This window comes from Strigops habroptila, chromosome 2 (assembly GCF_004027225.2).
Source record: "Strigops habroptila isolate Jane chromosome 2, bStrHab1.2.pri, whole genome shotgun sequence".
Lineage (NCBI taxonomy): Eukaryota > Metazoa > Chordata > Aves > Psittaciformes > Psittacidae > Strigops > Strigops habroptila.
The window spans coordinates 118,836,343-118,860,423 of NC_044278.2; the positions used below are offsets into that span (position 1 = coordinate 118,836,343).

Sequence of the window (24,081 nt, forward strand, 5' to 3'; positions counted from 1 at the left end):
GTATGGAACAACTCAAATCGGGAACCTTAAAGATATTTTACTTACGTTTTAGATCATCCTCCAAATCTTCAAAATCATTCGAGACTTAGAACTCCACCACCTCCAATATCTCATGCTCACACCCCAAATCAACACCACGCGGCCTCCATCAATTCCCTAAACAGAGGGAACTTCACTCCACGCAGCAACCCCAGCCCAGCTCCTACGGACCACTCTCTTTCTGGAGAACAACCAGCCAGTGCTCAAGAGCCAGCCCATGCTCAGGACAACTGGTTACTCAACAGCAACATCCCACTGGAGACCAGGTAAGTCATTTTCTTTGCTACTTCACAATGTTCTGACTGTGTGTGCTAAGGATGTTATGGAAAATGCTCGCATCTGTATAGCTAACTGTGCACTTTATGACCTGGTGTTTGGCTTATGTATTTTGAGCTGTATTTATTATTCCTTGTGTCTTTTTATCTGGACTAGCAGAAGGGGAAAGTGCTCTTCTTTCCTAAACTAAAAGAGTTGTCTTTAACAGCTGCTCATGAGGTTATTTTCCTCATTTAAAATGGGGAGCATAGATTAAAATGTTCTTGGTTTTCTTTCTTTTATTTTCCTTTAATGTCTTTTCTTCCTATGTGGTAGGATAAATCAATATCCTATTTAAGAAACTGAAATGAGTCAATACATTGAAAAGATTCAGCCCTCTAGCTGTGCCTCATCAAGCAGATACTTCTGTAGTACATCATTCAGGAGCTTGATCTTGTTTTACCTAATGAGGAGAGGTCAGTTTCAACATTTTACTACCCTACAACATTGCTCCAACAAGCATGAAACACCAGGTAGCAGGGCATCAGTCAACTAGTGGTGTTTCCATTTAGCTCTTCAATTCTTTTCCACCTATGCAGCACATGAAGTGTACAACAAGGATGCACAGCGTTCTTCTAGTTCATCACTTTGGTTAGGTCCTATGTAGGTTCTGGAACAGGGAGTTGTCATCCTCCCTCAGCCTCAGTCCTCCCATCCGATGGTGAGTGCTCCACTTCTTGCTGTCCCACTTGAAACTTGGTTTTGGCATCCTCCAGAGGTGTTGCTTCACCATTTTCTTTGCTACTGAGAAACCACTGGAGATGCTGGAGTCATTTGTGACGTCTTTTTCAGTCTGGAGAGAAGTCTTCAAAGCCTAACATGATGCACTTACTTATCTGCCTTTTTTCCCCCTCATTTTTCTTAACTTCTCAAACCAACAATAAAGATTTTAGACAACAAAAAACATACACGAACTGCAAACTGAGCCATGAATTTGTCACATTCCTGCCTGTGGGAATCTCATTTTGATCCTGGGACAAAATGTACCCAGTTTTGCCAGCTCCTGCTAAGAAAGTGATTTGTAAGAATGAGCATGTCTGAGGATGAGCTATGTCTGCTGGCCCTCTGAAACTTCCCAAGCAGACCTCAACATCACATTTCATGGCATTGAAGGATAATCCATTTCTCCACGAGTGCTTGATTAAAAAGACCCAACTAAGAACTGGATTCAAAAGATTAAGGCAAAATTATAAGCAAGTTCTGCAAGCGTGATTTGGCAACAGTTTCAGTAATTATATTGTGTTACTAATTCTTAAGTATATATACTCAAGCATTGACTTTTATGTGTTATTTCTTTTGAGAAACAAGTAAAAAATGACATTAAGAAATACTCAGGCCCCCCTTAATGACATTAAGAAATACTTCTGCTGCCCTTTTGTGACTAATTCTCTGTAATTCTGGAGGAAACCCTGTACCCTCTTCTAAACCAGGTTGTGAATTCTTTGGAGAGGAGATAATACACTGTTTTAATAGTGTCAACGCATCCTGACGGGAGTCTCTCAGAACCTTACAACTGAGAAGGAATGTCCTTGCTGGTGGATCAGTGGAGGAATGGCAGAGATAGATAAAAGCTCTTTGCTGAAAACATCCTGCCCCCATTTGTGATGCCATTGGCAAGTTGAGAGGGAGATAGAGAGATAACTCTAATACATCTTAATTAATGCAGGAGTTCATAGACAGAATCTGGGTAGTCCTGGGCTGTTCCTGTTAAATTGAAGTGAGTACATCCTTAAAGACTCCCCATGAAATCATTGTGGGTGAAAACTTATCAAGATCTGAAGGAGAGTGTTCTTTCTACAAGTTGGTTTGGCCATGTTATTGCTGTTAACCAGACTGGAAGCTGGAGGTCTACCTGCATGAAGAGATCTTCTGCATCACCAAATGATTTCACTTGCATCACAAATCCGCCACATTTGTAATTGATCCTCAATTAAACCATTTTATTAATGGTATTTTCAAGACTGATTTGGCTTTTGACACACTGGTTGGAATGGTGTCATTTTGCCCAGTTTTCCTTTAGACATGTTGGAAAAGAATGTCTGATTTCATGCCAAACAGCAAATGAGCACATTTATGGAGCGTGACTGACAGGCTTTTGTTCCTTCACGAAACAACATTAACAACTTAAAATGTGTTCTAAGGGTGTCACAATGCAAAGAGGCTGGGCTGCAGAGATGCAGTAAATCTGTGACAGATCTCCACTCCCATAGCCTGCTCTTCCAGCACACAGAGGTCTCCCATTTCCTTCAGTGGGAATTCTATAGGCACCAAAGACCAGGCTTCAGAGCTGTTTAGCAAACTGGGATACCCAGTTCCACCTCCTCCATGAAGATGACCTTCCCCACTGCAAACATTGTTAGAACCTTCACCTAAGAGAATAAAACATCCAATATGTAAAAAAATAAATCCTGGCCAAAAGACATTAATCCAAGAATTAAGGCCTTTGAAGTATAGCAATAGGAGATTAGAGTAATCTCATGTCAAAAATGGAATTGTATTTCCACTGAATATCCATTTCTTTTTAAATCCCATATTAGTCAACAGAGAGAGAAAACATGAAGAAAAAGCTACATCTTTTAAACAGGGATTGTCACAGGCTGTGCAATGTGCCTACAGTCAGAGATTTATCACCCCAGAAGGGGAAGAGGCCTCATTTTGACTGCCCTGGACTCAGGCAATATTCAGAACTGGGAATTTAGGATGGTTTGTCACTGCCTGCAAATATCCACACTGTCATGCAAAGGCAAGCAGAGATGTGGAGCACAAGTATACAACCACCACCATCAGCATATCCTGTATCTGGGAACTTTTTATGTTGCAAGAGGAAGAGCCCCTCTTCTTCTCTCCCTCCTTTTCATGAGTTTCCCGTTACTCCCTTCTCTCTGTTTCTCCTTTTTCCTCTTTCTTTTCCTCTCTCCTCCCTTTTTCGTTGCTTTAAAAGCAATATATTCCCAAGGTTCTAATGAGAAGATCTTTGCTCAGCAGTCACTCCTGACAGGTAAGTCAGCTCCCCCCATATATATTCCTCACTCTTCTTTCTTCTGTGGCCTCCTTTCTGTTCCTTTACACTTGACCTTGCAGGAGCAAATAAATGCCAACTAGATGGACGTCTAGTTGACAAACCAACAGCTTTCCATTCCCAGGGAATTTCATGTGATAATCATGTAAGGTCAGCTTCTGCCACCACAGCTCATAATGAGAAGGGAGAGTGGTGTGTAACTAGACAGCTATTCACAGGTAATGTCCAAGGGAGCAGACTCTGCCCAGCCTTCAGCGAGGACAGTCCTGCATTCATCATCCTGGTGACCCAGCGACCTCTCTGTGACAAAACCATACATGATCTGATTATCTAACCCTATTTTATTGACAACTGAAATTCATGGAACTGGTTTGACATGGATTTTAACTGCTGATGAACTTGTATTGATTGGTGTGTTGCTACATGCCTTGCCTCTTACCCATTCAGTGCTCAGTGCATGCACACACGTTGCTTCTTTCTGCATTGAATTCCACATCCAACCTTTCCTGCATTCCCAGGGAATGTGAGGAAGCAGCAAACACTTGGGAATGGATTGATGTCTCAAGTGCTATGGCACACAGCTCATGCATGTCGATCCACTTTACTCCAAAGCTAGGAATAGGAATCATTTTACTTTCCTTCAGATCAAGGAGTAGATCTATTCTGTCACAACAGCCCAGAGGCCTCCAAAAGCAGTGAGTTGAGCTAAACAAGTGCTGGCATTAACAGCAGGAAGAAGAGGAGATAGAAATGAAAATTAAGGTTCAGGATGATTTAGAAGAGACGATATCAAGGCTTGTATAATGTGACAGAGCTGGTTTCTCTTGGTATAGCATGTTACCTGAACCCAGTTTCTTTGACAGAGGAGTTCTCATTTGAGTTCACATCATGTCACTTATATCGTGTAAGCGCTTAATCCTGCCTAAGTGATAAAGTGTCACAATGCTGTTATGTTCCTGGTCCTAGTTCTGGCCAGGGAATTCATTTACATTCAGGCTTAGATTCAGTTTTGATGCTGAAAACAGACATGGGCAAGACCAGGACTGTTCTTTTGCCAGGTCTTGAGAAACAAGCCTGGAGGTGAGAACAACACAGTCTGTTCCCCGCTGTGCCGCTGACTTAATTCTCTATGTTCCTTCTATTCCCCTCCAAAAGTACAAATCTATTTAGTATATACAGACCAAAATATGACTCATCAAAGTACCTGCCAGAGAGGCCAGGACTGCAAAATGCAACTGTTGTGTGCAAAGCCAAAACCAGGCTTTTGCACCTGCAGGCCCTAAATATCTGTTGCCTGTATTAGTCATATTACAGGCAATACTCTAATATTGGAATTTGGGTTACAGCATAGCTATTTTCCAGCTTTTATCTGCTTATCACTGAGAGGCTATTACTTGGAATACTCATCTTGGGCATTTTGAAACTTCTGAATAGCAAATTACAGCTCCACAGTGGCAAAGAAATTAATCAAATTGGTAACTCTAAAGTTCTCAAATGCAAACCTGAAACTTAAGCAAAGGAGTGGCAGATTTGCACTGGAAATCCATAAGGATGTTAGATAGAAGTACTACCACAGTGGGCTATGGATGCTGTGCTGTGCCTTTTCAAAGTAACAATAGCCTGGCTGCAGGAGTGTAGCAAGGTGAGAGCTGCTCTGGGTTGAAGTCTGCTCTTCTGAATCCAGTCTTGTGTGTCACTGGCAATAAATAATGTGAAATGAACAAATACATCAACTTACTTTATACATGCACATGGGCATGTGTGCTTATATGTGTGTATATGCATATATATAGTGTATAGAGGGAGAAGTGAACACTTAGAAGCAATATATGTATATGTGTAGCATCTTATACATATAAATATATGGTCCATCATTCTAATTCCATGCACAACTGCACTATAACCATTGTGGTTTATAAGATCACACTTCATATATGCATGACTCACTGGCTTCATTCATGTTTCCATATGTATGTAGAAACATAGCAAAGCAGACATTCCTAGAGACATTGCAGGACAACCTCATTGAGATGGACATTCTCACCTCCTCCCGACATGACGGTGCTTACAATGATGGGTATGTGACACTTCCGTGGTCTTCCTGTTTACTGTACAGTCATTATGATCCTTGCATGAAAGCATTTGGTCATATCAGTGATGTTTAAGGGCAACACCGTTGCTCGCCTCTTCCAAGGTGGCTTTAAAACTGAGGTTCTGAGGCTTGGAGCACTGTGTCCTGTACATATTAATGGCAGATTCATTAATATGCTCGTGAGCCACAGCATGCTGCTTGCTTTTTTCCCTCGTTTTGAAAGTCATGTCATTAGCAAGAAGTACCTACAGCAATTTTGAGTCCCCAAAAAAGTAAGATTAAGTTAATTTTCTTAAGAATCTTAAACCGTTATTGTGCCAGCAGCCTGATACTTCATTGTTAAACTGATATTTGCCACGTATCTTATCTTACAAGTGTCTGTAAGTGGTGTGTGTAAGCCAAGCCTTTGTTTTTGACTTAACCACCCATTCTGGCATCTTTACCTAACATTTGCTCACTTAACTTTTAAGTCAAAAGCAGCTTTGAACTTGACACTTAGTGCCAGAACTGTTGACCTCGTTGTGCTGGTACTTTCTAATTTGGTAGCTATCATTAACTGAAGATCTAATTGATGTTCTTGAACACTGCAGGTACCTCTTTGCTCTGAACAGATACATCTGTGCCTAAATACTTTCCAGAACACAGGATAGTATCTGAGTCTTTGGAAAAAGGAATGTTTTGATGTAGAGCATTAGTGGAAATAATGAATCTTTCTTTACTGCTCAGCAGTCATGCTTGAAGTACCAATAGACCCATGGCTGTAATACTACAAACACCTATGTGGGAGAATTATGTGTTTCTTTATTTTGCATGAATCAGTGGCTTTTCTGCATGGTGATATTGCTGCATGTGACATTTCCCCCTGTGACAAGTGGCTTCGAGGGGAAAATAAGAGTCACGTCTTCATCTGGTATAATGCACTGGCTTGACTGACTCCCATGGATCCATGCTGATTGCATCTGTGCTGCCTGCAAATCTGGCCCTATAGACCACAGCAGAAGGTGCAAACTGCACTGGGGCTGTTCCTCAGTCCTCACAAGCTGCATTTTGGCTTCACATCAGCATGGTGACAGGCGAGTCAGATCTGTTTCCCCACGTTTCAATTCCTGGAATTTAAATGCCTTGTACTTCATGATGTCCCACCAAAATGAAGTTTTTCATTTAGGATTCCTGTGGAAAGAACTCCCATTGGGACATCTCATTTCAGGAGCTCATGGACTGCAGTGGGTTCTTTTTGTGCTGACTTTCATGAGCCTCACCCAAGGTCCTCATAGGCTGGCTCTCAGGCTGCATTTGTAGTGATGGGCAAAATACGGTGCCTCCCAACGTGTCACTGGACAGGAAACGCTGTTGCCTTTGACAGTAATTCACACTTCTTAAAGGCAGGCATCAAACTGAGGTGCTCTGGACTGCGTTCTGCAAGCAGGGGCCTCTCCCCACTAGCCACACACAGCACTTGAATTCTGGGCTTTGATGCCTTTAGCCATGCCATTGTCCCACGCTTAAATTTGCTGTGCGGGGACAGTGTGAATATTCCCCTCTGTGACAATTTGGGTGCTATGGAATGGCTTAAGCTCTCTTTCCCCATCTCCATTCACCGATGCCATCCCCCAGAAAACGCTCTCATGCAGTGATCAATGAATTGGTAAACACCCTCCCCTCTTTAACCCGACCTACACTTCCCTTCAGTCTCCATAGGGAATTTCTGTGGGAGCGTGAGCAGGCCCCCGGTGCTGCCCGTGCCACCAGTCTGTCGTAGCTGTGCTTGGGGTATTCATCTCACTCTAACGCCAGCTCTTCCACAGAGGGGACTCCTGCCCTTGAAGAGTTCTCTGTGGCATTGTTGGCGCTGTGGATTTTTTCGTTCTCTTTTGTTTTCCTTTACTCTGTGTGACTCGAGTTTGATTTTGATTCTTTCTCTTCTCGTGCATGCCATCCATGTCCGTAGCCAGCATTGTGTGGAGCTGCTTTCCTCGTCCCGGCAGCAGTCGCCATCCTCCCACCCTACATCTCCCTCAGCTTCGACTGGTGTGAGGAATCACTTGCTGTTGGTCTTTCTTCCCTCAGGCACTTCCTGTTCAAACCTGGAGGCACTTCTCCCCTTTTTTGTACAACGTCGCCGGGATATCCCTTGACGTCCAGCACTGTGTACTCACCTCCCCCTAGGCCCCTTCCCAGAAGTACCTTCTCTAGGCCTGCCTTTAACCTGAAGAAACCCTATAAGTACTGTAACTGGAAATGTGCTGCCCTGAGTGCCATTGTCATCTCAGTCACGCTGGTGATCCTGCTGGCCTATTTCATAGGTAAGCTTCTTTCTTTCGGTTATTTCTTTGCTTTTCTTTCATTTCTTTACAAAACCACCCATAATGCTAATGTTTGGGAAGCAGAGGGTCAAGGTTGTGGTATAAAGGGATGGGGAAATAAGGTCTCTGTTGACTTAATTGTGGTTGCAGTGCTATGGTAGGGAGCCTAGCATGTCATGAAGAACATAGAGCCAGAGGAGCTTAGTAAAACTAAGCTCCCTTCAGTGGCATGAACTGTTTTCATGCCATTACATATAGGAAGGTGTAGCTGGAGTGAGACAAACCCACCAGCAGAACCCATTAAAGCAGTCAGTGAAGTCTGTGTCCCAGTCACATCCAGGTCCATGGGAGTTCTCCACTGTTGACTTTGATGGAACAAGGTCAGAACCAAGATCCTGATGCACAGAAATGCAGGTTTATTCTACGTTTTGGTGCCACATCGTAGTCATTTAACCAACTATATTGATGTTCACAAGGGTGACTGGGAGGGTGAGAAGGACTGAGTTTAGCCTGTGGTCCAACAGGGCCTTTTTTGAGTAGGAGGAGAACAGGGGATTTTTCTTGAGCTCTACATGACCTGAATTCCTTTGGTTTATAAGGATTGTCAGTGTTCATTGCAAAAAATCATTCTCAGTGTTTGTTGGAAAAGTAATTGAACTGTTAGAAGTGAAAATTGTGGGTTTCAGCCTGTAAAGTTGGGGTGTTACCATTAATTTGTCTTCGGTTCGATTTGACATTTGTGTTACAAATGTCTCTCAACGATCCGTTCCTAGACTTATGTTTAAACTGTCAGTGGCACAAACTCCGGTTGTCAGACACAGAGGTGATCACAGGTAAAAAAAAAAGCCCATTTCTCATGGCACAAATGAGCCTTTTTGATTTCACTCTGGCTTCCTGTACACTAATGATCTATAAAAGGTTGTGGTTAGAATTACAAATCTGAGCCTGGATCGAAAGATTTTTTTCTTTCATTTCACATGAGTATAATTAGCACTAGCACAAAGGATTGCTATTCCTGCGTTCCTTTTATGTACACTTCTTTAATGACTGATCCTTTTCCACTCCTGCCTTGCATCATACTCCGGTCACTTTTATGTGCTCCTGGAAGAGGAGCAGGAATGATTAATTAACCAAGCTGAAATCAGCAGCAGTTTGATGAAATGTGCACTTCAACTTTCATCATTTGCTATGTACGTTTGGACTCGCCTTTCTCATTTGTCTGCTCTTCTCCTTAAGCCCTGAACATGATTCCTTTGGACATTATCTCAGGGTGTCAGAGGAGTATTATTATAACTCAAAGTAGCGGTGCTTGCTCATTCTGACAGAGGAGGTGTTTGATAGATGGAGAAGAGTTTGGAATGCCGCTCGGTATTCCCCAACTTAAACCCCTTTTCCAGAGTCCTGAAAAGCTCGAGCTCCTGTTTAAAATCCCAGTTAATGTGCTGAAAAGGTAGGTCCATTGAGTGCTTTCCCATCCTGTTTTTTAATACAGATATATTCCATGGCCTTTGCTGGGCTCCATGGATGGCTGGCGAGGAGCCAGGAATGCTGATCAGGTTGAACTGCTGTAATTATGGGTCATAATTACTAATTTCTAAAGGAACTATCAATTATTAAAAATCAAACTCGATGCTTCACTTCAGCATAAACATATTTAGCCAAGATTGTCTCTACCAGACCCAGAGTTCTAATCAACAAGCAAAAAGGCAGCTCTTTAATTAGATTTTGATGAAAAATTGTGTTTAATTTCAAGTATAATCAATTATTAATTACTGTAATGAGTGACTCTGGCGGGGTTTACTAATTAACTCATTTAAAAATTATGAATAACCTTTTCATTTGTAATTATTTTCTACATCCTGTCAAGTCACGGGTGAGAACTGGATCACCTAAACCAGGAGACAAAAACTGAATCGGGGGGTCAGAATGGTTCTACTTTCGCTAAGTTAAGCTGAGGCATTTTGCATTCCTTTAAACACTGTCAGTTCTGAACAGGAATTGGTTCATGCCTTTAAATAACCTGGTCTGGTTGCAAAACAAGTTCGTGGTTTTCCTCCAGTTTTTGCTTCCTTTCCCCTCTGTATTTGCATGGTTGCATCTTCTTACAGATCAGGGACTGTAGCGATAGGGCAAGGGGTGATGGGTTCAAACTGAAACAGGGAAAGTTCAGGTTAGGTATAAGGAAGAAGTTCTTTACTGTGAGGGTGCTGAGGCCCTGGCACAGGGTGCCCAAAGAAGTGGTAAATGCTCCATCCCTGGCCAGGTTGGACAGAGCTTTGGGTGGCATGGTCTACTACTGTGAGGTGTCCCTGCCCATGGCAGGGGGTTGGAACTAGATGATCTTAAGGTCCTTTCCAACCCAAACCACTCCATGATTCTATGATTCTATACTTGTCCTCATTTAAGCAGTATCTTGTTCTTTTCAGTGCCATGGGGACTATTTGAGTGGTAAGGCATAACTTAATCATGAGTAAGAAGGTCTAATGCATATAACCACTCATGAGTGTTGGGAACTTGGCTACTTTCCATGTCCTCTTGTTAGTTAAAACAACCATAGAAATTATCTTTTTAATGACCATTTTCATCCTCCAAAGTAAACTGGGGTCATTTGAAAGGCTCCCATTTAAGTGAATGGACTTTGGATCAGATCCCATGGCAGTGGCTTGGCATTTACTCTATTTTTCTGTGTACTGATCACTTAATGGAAGTAGTTCAGAGTAATGCCTAGAGCTTCAGGATGCTCTTCACAGCATCAGGCATGTCCTAGTCCTCTGTTTAACTGTTAGAAGCTACCCATTGCAGACCTTACCTACCTGTACAAGTGTGTGGAGCTACAGACATCAGGAGATAAATGAGGGACTCTGCTATTAGCAATGCTTTCTGTGTGACAGATGCTCAGGTACAATTCTGCTGGGTGACCAGTTAGGGCAGGAAGAGCTGCAAGGAAACAACGAGGCACTGGGTCATTCCTGAAGTTCTTTGCTGAAGCCAGTTCATTTTGCTAAATCATTGGTTTAAGGCTAAAAGGCAGAGTTTGGATTATTATATGAAAGTTTTTATGGGATTTCATAGTCTGAGGTTCATGTATCTTGCTGTTTGAAAGGAGAGGACAAGAGGCATAAATGGAGCCCATGGAAGCCGAACGGCTGGTATCATGTGTCAACACTGTGATCAAGCTGACGGTTTTACAGGGCTGAGTCACTGGTCTGGAGAGATAATGACAAACAAAATAGAACAGGGTGCATTAAACACCAAAAGCTGGATTTCACTTGAATTAACCAGCTTTTGATTGACTTGTTGCCACCTTTTCCTATATGCAGAGGCAGTGAAGACAATGCACATCAAAAGTTTTGCACATACGCCGCTTATGCAAATCTCCTGAGCTCCACGGAAGCTTGTCTCATGGGGTGAGGACACCAAAGGGAAAAGCAGCAGCAGATCAGGGCTGTGACATTAAAGTGGTGGGAATGGCACTGCTGGAACCACTGAAGTGAAAAGCCTCTTTAAGCAGCTCGTCACTGACCTGCAAATTTGCTGTCGCAGGAGGTTGTGAAGAGACACCACTTTAAAATTAAATTCCCCCTTTTAGGACTGTCCATTCAGCTGACAGCCAAACAAGGACAATTTTCATGGCTTGTGCTGGGATACGATGGGGTCTGATGCCATGGACAGCTAATACATAGTGAGAGTCTTATGGCACAGATAATACCCCAAGGGATGTTGCTATCCAAACACTTTGCCAGCAGTTTCTGTACCTGGTAGATGCCAGACCTCCTAGCACAGCACTGTAAAGAATCTCTGACATTCCCGTACTGCTTGGGGGGAAGAATTCCAAGTTTAGAAACAGAAAAGACCTGTTTGATTGTGCAGATCTCCATGCCCAGCAGCTGTTTGGCGAGATCCGTGGAATAGTTTCTAAATGAATTAGTGATGGAGAATAGTTCCTTTCTGCTGAAACAGAAGGTATTCTCCTCTGCCTGATGTAGATTCCAGACTAGATGGAAGTACAATTTGATGTAGTTAGGCACTTGCAATTTTCCTATACTTAAGCATGTGCTGTGGTTGCATTGCAGGAACAGCAAGAAAGATGGACATTTGATTTAGATTAAAGTTAGGGCTGGAAAACATATTACAGAGCCAAAACAGTCATTCGTTTGATTGGAGTCAGAGCTCTCTCTCCTTTTCAGCTCTGTGCTCATTTGAACTCCGTGCAGATGCAGCTTCACTTAAAGAACAGTGTTGCTTGCTACAGGCAAAATGCTTTCACAGTAAAACTGTGCTAGGACTGTGATGTGTTTATAAAGTGTCTGTCTTTTTATTGTCTAAGAATCACCCTGAAAACTAACTGGAGCTCAGTTGGGCTGTGATTCTTTGATTCTATGTAATAAACTCAATTTAAGGCAGCTCTCCAAAGCTCTTATCTATCCAAGTAGTTAGCTCTGGATGTGTAATACACCAATTACCATGGTATTTACATGCCACTTGAGATCAATAGGAAAAGTTGCTGATGCTTAATTATTAAACATGAGCGATATCTATTAACCTACATTTATACCTTCATATTAAGGTTTTTATTCAAGTTAAAATATAAACCAATTTATTGTCCTGCCAGCAAGTTTCTTTCATTTTCTGTTTTATTTAATATTTCTTTTCTGATCCCAGATAAGGTTCTGTTTTGCTGCTGTTGCCATTTGTTCTTTTGATTTACAAGGATCTCTCAAAGTCTTCTATTTCCATCTTATCTTGGATGAAATGCAGGGATGGTAACTAAACAGTCTGTTCTAGCAAAGCCTTTATGAAATCAGTCTGTTAACTAAGGAGGAGCTTTGAGGTCCTTTCATGGTTCTTTCACATCTTCACAAAGTTACTGCATATGCTTCACTTTTAGTAACTTTTGGGTCTCATTTACTTCATTTTAGCCTTTATCTATAAAACTGCCAGATCCAGTCTGAAAGGTGCTATGGCATTCTCAGTAGGTCATTTTATGTACTATAAATGTTGGTGAAACATTACGTTTTAGGATATTGATTGAGAGGGACCATCATCATGACCCAGCACTATCATTTGGGTCTTTTACAGTAAAATATGTGGGTTTTTTCTGTTAAAGCTGGCTCTTACTGTACCAAATGCGTACAAGCATGGTTAGTGCCACTAAGTCATACAGTTTAAATGACATCTAGCTCTTTCATACCCAGTGACATTTGGGAAATACCTTATTCTTCTCGTGCCCATGCTCCTCTTAAACTGCAGCAACTCTGTTTACTTTAGCACTAGTTCAAGTGCACTCAGAGCTGGTGGCATTGGTCCCAGTGTCTGCAACAAGAGCTGGACTATAAAAGTCTGCCTGTATTTCTATATATTCCTGACTCTGGAGATTGACCTGGCTAAAGGCAGAATATACATCAAGGCAGATGTTAAGCCTTCAGTCCAGTTCTGAATGATCAGCTTGTCTTTTTCATTGTTGAGCTCCAAATTCTGCTCCTATAAATTATCTCAGGGAAGCAAAGACATGAAAATAGTCTCAGCCCCATGGAGAGGTGCCATCAACGGGAACATCCAGCTGATCCTTCGAAAGAGCATGGAGTTACAGGAATCTTTTTGCATCATTTGTTCCGTAGCAGAGAGATGGGAAGATTGCGGGGCTTTGTGTTAGCCTCAGTCACACTTCACTCTTGTTAGGGAACAAGTGAGGGCAGCTGCTGTGTGTAAAGTTTACAAGGGGCTGGTTGAGTAGCACTTAGCTTGGGAAAGCTGCCGGCGGGAGTCTGGCAAAAGAAACTTTCCCTGGTCAGATCCAGAATGAATCACTCGAATGCCTCAGCTCCAGTTCTGACATTCACACAGAGACAGTGTTGCATAAAACACAGATAGATCACTTAATGTAGCTCACTATAGCTACATTAAGGAGTGTTACTTACACATTTTGCCCAACGTGGCCAAGAAAAGGTGTTTAGTTGTTAATGCAGCACATGTACACAAGATAGTGATCAGCAGAGAAATGAGAAAGACACAATATTAAACCCAAGACAGGCTATATTCAGTCTTGAATTTCCCCCTGCTTTGTTGTCTGTCATTGCAGCTTTAGGTGCGTGCTGGTATGAATTATATCTCAGATCTGATTTTCCATCACCTGCAAAGAGCTGTTTGTATTATTAAAGGATTGTGTGCATCTTTTTTTCTTGGTTTGGATGTTGCATTGTATGTTTGGATAGTAGCTTTATGGTTTAGAGTAAAGGAAGTCCAAGTGATTTAACCACAGCTTTAAAATAAAGGTGATAAAGGTACAAGATCCCACTTTATTCTTGTGGAGATAAATTCATTCAGGTGGGATGTTAAAAAGCTCACCATATAAACTCCATTAAAGAACATCCACTGTTTCGACCTAAATAAGATCTGTAACCTGACATAAAAACTGTTGGGGTAAGAAAAATATATGATGATGTATACACTATTGAAAGAGAGACACTGCCAGAAAACATTCCTGGAAAAGGATAGTAGAAGATAATATAAACCTCCTCATTTTGTTAGTGTTGCTCAGTGTGGGCAAACTGTCAAGTATTAATATTCAGGTATTCCATTTGATAGCAACATGTTCTGAACTCAGTGCAAAGCAGAAAGTCTGCACTGAGAAAGTCTGACACTGACAAAGAGCCTGGTCACTACTGCATCTTTTGGGAGCTAATTCAGTCCTTATTGGAAGAAGGAAGAAGCAGGAAGATTCCCATCATTTTTATTTAAGACTCTTTTCTTCATTTTCAATGGCAAAAGCCATAAACACTGTCAGATCGTGTAGGCTGACCTCTTAGGACACTGAAGACTAGTAAACTCCAGCTAGTTACTCTACCATTTTACATATGTAAGTCACATACCTTATGTAAGTCACCATATTTCAGTTCACTTTTTCCCAACTTATATGTGTAAGAATCTCATTAGCTCTTTGTGGATATAAAAATTACATTTGGAGATTGTTATACAACGATATTGTTATATTCTTGTGCTTGCTCCTGCAGTGATTTTCACTCTCTGCTTTCCAGTTGTGAGTGTCCCTTTTCAGGGACACAGCTTGCGATCCCTTATTGGAACTAAATGAGCTGTAAGGTCCCTTCCAACCCAAACCATTCTATGATTCTAAGTGTATGAGATGGCTCATGACACCTTTTGTTTGAACCTTGAGCACATTTTGTTCAGATAACTCAAATTCAGTAGCTGTCCAGCTCTTTTATTTATCTGTTCTGTCCTCGTCGTTGTATTTGTCACTTGAATAGTCTTTGAGTCATCTGCATGGTTTGTCATCCTCATTGATGTAACATTGATGTGAAAGTTGGAGAGTTTCAGGCTGACTGTCAGATGTTGAATTTCACAAGATATTTTGATGGTTATTCAGCAGCAATGATGATTTTAAGACCTGTCAGTTTGACAGATCCATACATTACTTTTTACCATTGGAAAGTGCTCGTTTCTTTAATCAAAAGTCCTACCAAATTAAACCAAATGTCTCACTAAACTGTCACATTGCCAGAAAATGAGTAACTCTTTATTTCTTAAGATCTATTTATCAGAAAAGCAGTATGGTTGGCCTGAGTGACCATGCATTCACTGTACTCTTCATTAGTTGAATTCTGTATTATGTTTGCCACTCTTTTGTGTATGATGGATGTCAGGCTGCCTGTTCTAAGTGACTCGCATCCTCTTCTTTTCCCTTCTTAAATATCTATACAGCATTAACCCAGTTCTAATCTCTTGGTAGCTGGTTCAGTATTAATCAGTGAGTCAGATTCCTCTTTGCTGTCTCATTTACTGGCTACAAGTTAAATGAGCCTGCAGATTTCAAACTGTTTGTCCTTGAATAGATGTAGTTTAATATAATTCTTGGTTATTAATGGACTGGAAAAAAACCCCAACTTATTTCTTGTGAAATACATAATCATGTTATTGTAGTTATTTTCAAAATCCAGAACAAAACATCTTACTGAACGCTTTAGCCTTTGCTATAAATCATTAACAATGTCCCATCTCCATCAGTTCCATAGCTGAGTGTTGCTCGGTTTACAAGGCTTCAATACACCTAAAAAACATTCTATTGTTCATTGTGTTTTTTTCAATGCATGTATCTTTTTCTTTGTGTCCTCAGCTTCTTTCAACTCTCTGCATGGCCTCAGATTTATATTGATTACTCTCTGTTTCCCTATTGTTCTGGGGGTTTATATATTCCTTTTTTACTTCTGCTTATTGTTCTATTTTGACACTGAATTAAGGGGTCCCTATGTCAAAGTCTCATCCTCTTTCATCATTGGGGGATCACTGGAAGAATTCCATTTAGAAGTAGACCACCAATATGACTGAGTCTTTAGCCTGTTGGAAGCAGGTTGAAGCTGTATGTCCAGAGGGCTCCATCTGATCTGGGAGTTTCTATCAAGAAACCACACATCAGTCACATAACATCACCCATAGCCCTTTAAATGCCTGATCCTTTCTTAAATCTAAGAATCTTTAATACAAGAAGGGATGAATTTAATTCCATCTGTTCTTATTAAATGGTAAGATGGGCTCTCAGTTTTTATAGGCTTTTACCAGATGCTTTTAGTGAGTTGCTATAAGCCCCCCCCCAAGGAAAATAACAGCACACTGACATCACCTTTATGACAGTGGCACAGATGTGATGCTCTAATCTTCATTTCACGGCTTAGATTGACCTTTCCACAGAGACACTGAAAAGGAATCAGTTTTCCAGATCTTAATATCTACTGGAAGGGGTTCTCCTCGAGTCCATGTTTTTATTTCATTAATTAGTGTGAAATTTAATTGCAGTTAAGTGGAGACAGAAAGAAACATTGCCTGTAATGGGCTTTCTTTCAGTGTTTTTAAATACCATACATTTTTGTGGATAACTTGTCATGAGTAAGCTCAGTTAAGGGATGTCACTGACAGTGGAAAATATTCCTCAGTTATAGTTTAGTGTTTCTCTCTCATCCTTTTCTAGTGTAAATTAGAAGATGGCTTCGAAGCCTGTTTTGCAGCCAGGTCATATGTTTCTGTTGGATATGTGCAGCAATGCATTCTCTAAGGTTTTTACCTGTAGTTAAAGCTGAGCTATGTGGTAGAGATACATCTTTAGAGTGTTAAGAGAAGTGGTGTGAAGTATACTACCCAGGCAATGTACTAGATGACCTGTAAAGTAAAGAATCAATCCCCTCTTTCCCTCTCTGACAGGATTTCAGCACCACTGTTGATGCTGGAACTTAAAAGCTCCAAAAGGACCACTGAAACACTTCACCTTGAGCAATCAGAATCTGATGCTCAGTAAATAGGTAGTTAGAGGTTGTTGAATCTCTCTGTTTAAATGAAAATCTCTCCCACCGTCACCAGCTTTTTCTATTGGACCTGTTGGAGCAAGTCCAGACGAGGCTGTGGAGCTGCTGCGAGGGCTGGAGCAGCTCTGCTCTGGAGCCAGGCTGAGAGAGCTGGGCTGGGGCAGCCTGGAGAAGAGAAGGCTCCTGAAGGGGAGACCTTAGAGCAGCTCCAGTGCCTAAAGGGGCTCCAGGAAAGCTGGAGAGGGGCTTTGGACAAGGGCCTGTAGGGACAGGCCAAGGGGAATGGCTTTAACCTGCCAGAGGGGAGATTGAGATGAGCTCTGAGGCAGAAGTTGTTCCCTGTGAGGGTGCTGAGGCGCTGGCACAGACTTTTCCCAGAGAAGCTGTGGCTACCCCATCCCTGGCAGTGTTCAAGGCCAGGTTGGACACAGGGGCTTGGAGCAACCTGCTCTAGTGGAAGGTGTCCCTGCCCGTGGCAGGGGGTTGGGACTGGATGAGCTTTAAGGTCCCTTCCAACCCAAAACCAGTCTGTGATTCTGTGGGTCTATCTCCAGTTTATTTGATTTTATCATACCTTAGCTTCCAAGCCTGTCCTTATTGCAGCCAGAAGTTTTTGCCTAGGAAGATGTTAAGAACAGCATATGTTAGCTGTTTTCAAATATGGTAGCACATAAGACAGCAGCAGCATTGCACCTTGCTTGTGTTGTACAACTGTAGCATCCCTTCATTATGCAGAGACTCCTTAAAAAGCAAAGCAGATCAAGGCTGTTAGCAGAGACGATGGCTACGCTTACACTAAGTATTTCAAAAGAAACTCTAATTGAACTATCATTGGAATAGGACCTTGTTTGATTCTGGCAGAAACGATGATGAATTCAAGCATCAAAAGGGCTTCCTGAGGCTTTTTGCTAAAGAAATCTAATGATATTCCAAACAGTATTAATCCAAGTGGTCAGTAGCAGTGTATTTATATTTGTACACTTTATCCAGTCAAGCTGCATCACGGACTACTCCAAGTTGTAAAACATGTACGTGGGACCATTCTGGGCATCCAGCTGGTCCAGAGTGGGTGCATTTCTATAATGTTCAATTCTTATTGATGATGACACTCAAAACTATCTATTGTGAGTGATCTCTCGTCCTTCCTAGCTGAATTGTGCCCAGGAATTCGGAAGGTATTGGCTGAGCAGAGCCAAAATCTTGGAAGAGTCCCTTCTAATGAATTAATTATATAGATTATCACGTTACAGTGCTTGATACTGTTTAATTCACTACAATCAACATAGTCTTTGGGGATAAAGAGGCAAGGCAGTGTGTTATGTCCCCAAGCAAGCACTTGGATACATTCCTATGTAACGATGAAACTGGATTCTAAGTAATCACAAGTGAACAACCCTAAATAGACTAGTGAGAGTAGGGGTATGGATCCCTATGTGTGGTCATTCACTTACGCAGAACTTTGCTGTTGGACCTACTGTTATTTTATAGACTCGTATACTGATAGAATGGTTTGGGTTGGGATGCCTCACACTACGCCAAGGCTCTGTCCAGCCTGGCCTTGAGCACTGCTAGGGATGGAGCATTTACCACTTCTTTGGGCAACCTGTTCCAGCGCCTCAGCACCCTCACAGTAAAGAACTTCTGCCTTATATCTAACCTGAACTTCCCCTGTTTCAGTTTGAACCCACCACCCCTTGTCCTATCACTACAGTCCCTGATGAAGAGTCCCTCTCCAGCATCCTTGTAGCCCCCTTCAGACACTGGAAGCTGCTCTGAGGTCTCCACGCAGCTTCTCTTCTCCAGGCTGAACAGCCCCAATGCTCTCAGCCTGTCTCTGTACGGGAGCTGCTCCAGCCCCTGATCATCCTCATTGCCTCCTCTGGCCTTGCTCCAACAGCTCCGTGTCCTTTACCATATCCCAAATCCACCCAGATCTGACTGCCACAAAAGTAGAAAACCTGAGTTCACACATGCTCAGTAGGGACCTATTCAGAGAACAGTAGCAAAATGTCTGCACTGAGTGTATTCCCTCCCTTTCCAGCCCCCTCCTACTGCTACCAACCAGGCTGCACATATGGCATCCCTAGAAAGCAATTGAACATGCTACAATGCTGGAGCTGCCAGGGTTGAGTGGCAATTTCTGTGCCATTGTTCTGCTCAGCATTGGGCCAGTGGAAAAAAAATAGCCTGTGATGAGGGAATTAAAGGCTATTGCATATGCATACAGGGGCTGATGTGAAATCACACAAGCGATCTTAACTCTGTTCTTTGCTCACTTTTGAGTGCTCGACTTGGCGAACTTTGAGTTTCTTTAGCAGAAGCTTTTTTTAGGTGTAATTAAAGATGGCTGTGGGTCTTTTTAAGAGAACACTCCGGGTTGCACTTGCCAGCATTCGCCTTAATCTATGTATGTCCTGGATTTAGTCCTAAGACCAAGGGAACAAATCATCGGGTTAAGTTTTGTTATTGAGAGAGCTTTTCACACTGATCTGAACCATTCCCTTAGATTTGTAGTGCCTGAAAGACCTGTCCTGGATTTTGCCTATTTTCTGTGGAGAGAAAAAATATTCTCGTGTCATTAATTGACTGTGTGCAGTTCTGGTGTCCTCAATGTAAGAAGGACGTGGAGCTGTTGGAGCAAGGCCAGAGGAGGCAACAATGAGGGGCTGGAGCACCTCCCGTATGGAGACAGGCTGAGAACATTGGGGCTGTTGAGCCTGGAGAAGAGAAGCTGCGTGGAGACCTCAGAGCAGCTTCCAGTGTCTGAAGGGGGCTACAAGGATGCTGGGGAGGGACTCTTCATCAGGGACTGTAGTGATAGGACAAGGGGTGATGGGTTCAAACTGAAACAGGGGAAGTTCAGGTTAGACGTAAGGCAGAAGCTCTTTACTGTGAGGGTGGTGAGGTGCTGGCACAGGGTGCCCAGAGAAGTGGTAAATGCTCCATCCCTGGCAGTGTTCAAGGCCAGGTTGGACAGAGCCTTGGGTGACATGGTCTAGTGCGAGGTGTCCCTGCCCATGGCAGGAGATTGGAACTAGATAATCTTAAGGTAATTTCCAACCCAAATCATTCTATGATTCTATGATTGTGCTGTGTCACCCACTTCACAGCTTTCCCAGGCTGTACTTTTGTATCTATTTGCTGAGCATTTGTACAGGAAAATAAAGGATTTTTTCCCTCTCCAAATGAACTGCTGGAAAAATCTCTTGGTTTTCAAGTCTATGTGAAGAAAAATTAGAAAATAAATGAAAACATTCTTAACCTGCTTAGCAAACAGTCATGTATCTGTTGTCCAAAGCAGTTAAAACAGTGAGATGCTCCTGAATATACCTGCAGATCTACAAAATGTGTCAATTCATGCTGAATTTCCAGCATTTCCAACACGTTCTTGAAGGCACTCGTTTTATTCAGGCTCTAAGTAAAGCTCAAGTTAAACCTCTGCTTTGGCCATCAAGGGATTCTGAGCTTGTCATTTTGTTCATTTTTCTTACATCAACTAGCACAGCACAGCTGGAGCTCTGGTGCTATTAGAATGTACATGATGACTAATAAAACTAATGCAGTTCTCAGCTGACGTTAGAATTGCACCCCAAGCAGTGCTCTCAAATAATTTACTTGTCCTTATAATGAAATCATGTTTGTGTTCAGAAGGAGGGATGAGCAGGCAGCCACCGGAGAGGTCAGCTCTCACATCAAGCTCTACAGCAGTATTTAGATCTTAACCCTTAAACTGGGATGCTGCATTTAAACACTCATCCCACCTCTGTTTTGTTGGGGTGATAGAAGAAAGCAGGGATTGTTTGTGGTTTTACACAGCAAACTGTATTTCTTGGACACTAAGCAACTTACTGTATTAATTTTGGAAGGCAGGGTCTCTGATATCATAGAATCCCAGAGTGGTTTGGGTTGGAATGGGACTTAAAGCTCATCCAGCTCCAACCCCCTGCCACGGGCAGGGACACCTTCCACTAGAGCAGGTTGCTCCAAGCCCCTGTGTCCAACCTGGCCTTGAACACTGCCAGGGATGGGGCAGCCACAGCTTCTCTGGGAAAAGTCTGTGCCAGCGCCTCAGCACCCTCACAGGGAAGAGCTTCTGCCTCAGAGCTCATCTCAATCTCCCCTCTGGCAGGTTAAAGCCATTCCCCTTGGCCTGTCCCTACAGGCCCTTGTCCAAAGCCTCTCTCCAGCCATTAGCTAGAAGGCTGCTTCCTTATATCTGGTAGAGATAAGAAGGAAGGAAGCTTGTGAGAGGTTGTTGATTTACCTATGTAAATTACACCCTTTTTAATTAGGGTCTCCCAATTTATATGTGTGTAATGAAATGGCATTTGTCAAATTATACTGTCCATACCAGGCTAGCCCAGAAATGTAGTAATTGCAAAACAAGGTAGGAGGCCCTCTGGTAGTGCTGCCTGTCCTCATTTCTCTAATTGAAGTGAGTACCCCAATGGGAGCACCATTATTTCTAATATTATACACACAAATTAAAACTCCATTTAGAGGTACAGTGGGACCATCTTATAATTGACTTTGATCTTGACGAAAGATCTCAGTAATATTCATAGGAATATGGTCTCTGCCAGAAAAGGTACCTAGAAAGGAAAATATTATGTTACTGAGAGAGGCCTGAGCATGTGTAACACCAAATTTACTAGAGCTGTGGGGTGAAATACATCTCTTCAATGCAGTAAGCTGCCTCGTAGCAGCAAAGTGTTGCTGAGGTCCATCTTTCAGCTTTCTATTCTGCTTTCATAGTGGTGTAGATGGTGAAGGGAACGACAGATTGTATTTAAGCAGACGGTTCCTTGGATAAACCACACCACTTCTATGTCAATTTTTTAACTATAGGTTGACACTTAAAAAGAAATGCTCCTTAAAATACCCATAAAAACATTTACATTTACCCATTTAAAACTGCGTTTTCCCTTTCCTGCAGGAAATGAGGAGCATCCAGCAAGCTGCTCTAGCACTGGAGGGGCCAGTGAACATCTATTAGTGGTTTGAATGGCCAGGCAATCACTTGAAAGTCTTTGATCCCCAGGGGTAATTAGGAAGACATTGAATAGGAAGTGCTGACTCTTTGCATTGAACAAACATTGAGTTTAACTAACTGCTTCATTTTATAATGTGTCTTTCTAGTCACTTCCTTAAAGGTTTCAAAGAAATGGGATGCTTCAGCTGGAAGCTCTTTCTTTTTTTCTTCCCTATTAAGAGCAATGGGGAACTGAATTTAAATATAAAGTGTTCTCCTAAGAAGGAACTAATACTATTTGGTAGACCATCTGCTTCTGTCTTGGAAAGCTTTGATACAGCTCTTCAGTCAGGAGGGGTCAAAGAATAACTGGTTTGTGTCAAATCAAAGCAAGTAAATGCATTTGCAGCCGGGACTTTAGGTGATTACCACAATGCTTTGTTTTCCCCACAGGCAGTTCCCTCTCTGGTGGCAGAATTTTAAGAGGTAGGAATTTGAATTCCTCCTTTATACATGGTGATTCTGATTGAGGGAAGCAGGAAGCCTGAATTACCTCTGAAAGAAACACTGCTGGTACTTGCGTAGTTTGAGCTCTGAATGTGGAGGAATGATCAGGCAGCAGGCAGGGTCCCAAGTATTACTGGATGTATTCCATAGCATGTGTCTGTACTGAGCTGGCTGTGAAAGCACCTACCTCTTACTTAAGGTCCTAAAAACCCACCATAGAATCATAGAATCCCAGAATGGTTTGGGTTGGGAAGGACCTTAAGCTCATCCAGTTCCAACCCCTGCCACGGGCAGGGACACCTTCCACTAGAGCAGGTTGCTCCAAGCCCCTGTGTCCAACCTGGCCTTGAACACTGCCAGGGATGGGGCAGCCACAGCTTCTCTGGGAAAAGTCTGTGCCAGCGCCTCAGCACCCTCACAGGGAAGAGCTTCTTCCTTATATCCAACCTGAACTTCCCCTGTTTCAGTTTAAACCCATCACCCCTTGTCCTGTCACCACAAACAAACACTCTCTGTTATATCATCTAAATCCTTCATTCTAATCCCTTCACACAAGGATTCTTCACACAGATTCTCCAGTTCTCAGCATGAAGTACTCGCAGCCCAGCCCAGCAGAGTGTCTTCATGCCCAGTCTGTGAAGAAGGCTTGTAAACCCTTTCTTTCTCATTGAAGATGGATCACTGAGGAGTCAGGGGCAGATGAGGAATTTACAATAATGAGCATCACCTGAAATGTCTCTCCTTGTGCCTTTTCAACTATTCTCTTGTGTCAAATAAACCAACAGGTCAGGGAGCAGATCCAAAAGACCTCCCAGCCACAAGCTGAGAGTCTTCATTTAAACAACATGCAATCAGGCTGCCTTCTGGGCTCCATTCCTGTGTCTGTCCTGGTGTGCAGCTCACATTCATTCAGGCAGAGGATGATTTCGGAAATCAGGTTTTCCATTCCTCGAGTAAGAGCTTTAAGCCATGGAAGGAAATAATTTACTCATAGGAAATAATTTCAGGCACTAGAAATGAGGCACAGAATGTGGTGCAGAGTTTTTGGTCACAAGGTAACTGCCAAAGTTCATGCAAGATCTGCCTTTGCAGGAATTCCTATCTCCTTGCCCCGCAGTGCCTGCCTCAGTGACCCGGGTATGTATCATAGAATCATAGTATCATGGAATGGTTTGGGTTGGAAGGGACCTTCAAGCTCATCCAGTCCCAACCCCCTGCCACAGGCAGGGACACCTTCCACTAGAGCAGGTTGCTCCAAGCCCCTGTGTCCAGCCTGGCCTTGAACACTGCCAGGTTGGTGGTAAATCCAAACTGTATGTCTAAATGATGTGAATTCATGATGTTATGAATCACTGGGATCTTTAGTCAAGATCCTAGAGTTCAATTCCAGACTCGAGAACCTGTTAAATACTTGGGTACTAAATAACTGCAGTACGCAGAATGTCCCCTAGATGAACATCTTGGATCTGTCTGGTCCAGGATTTATCCTTACAAACAAGGAGAGTAGGTAAATTGTACTGCCT

The 24,081-nt window shown here is 42.5% G+C and overlaps 1 protein-coding gene across 11 annotated transcripts in view; it reads left to right on the forward strand.

Moving 5' to 3' along the window:
• The window catches only part of TENM4 (teneurin transmembrane protein 4), a 1,610,848-nt gene that overhangs the window by 1,387,633 nt on the left and 199,134 nt on the right, over positions 1-24,081 (forward strand). For all 11 annotated transcript variants that reach the window (XM_030476261.1, XM_030476262.1, XM_030476263.1 and 8 more), the window contains 3 exons: positions 53-305; positions 5,352-5,450; positions 7,533-7,768. In XM_030476261.1, the coding sequence (XP_030332121.1) occupies positions 53-305; positions 5,352-5,450; positions 7,533-7,768 (588 nt within the window). The remainder of the gene's footprint in view (positions 1-52; positions 306-5,351; positions 5,451-7,532; positions 7,769-24,081) is intronic.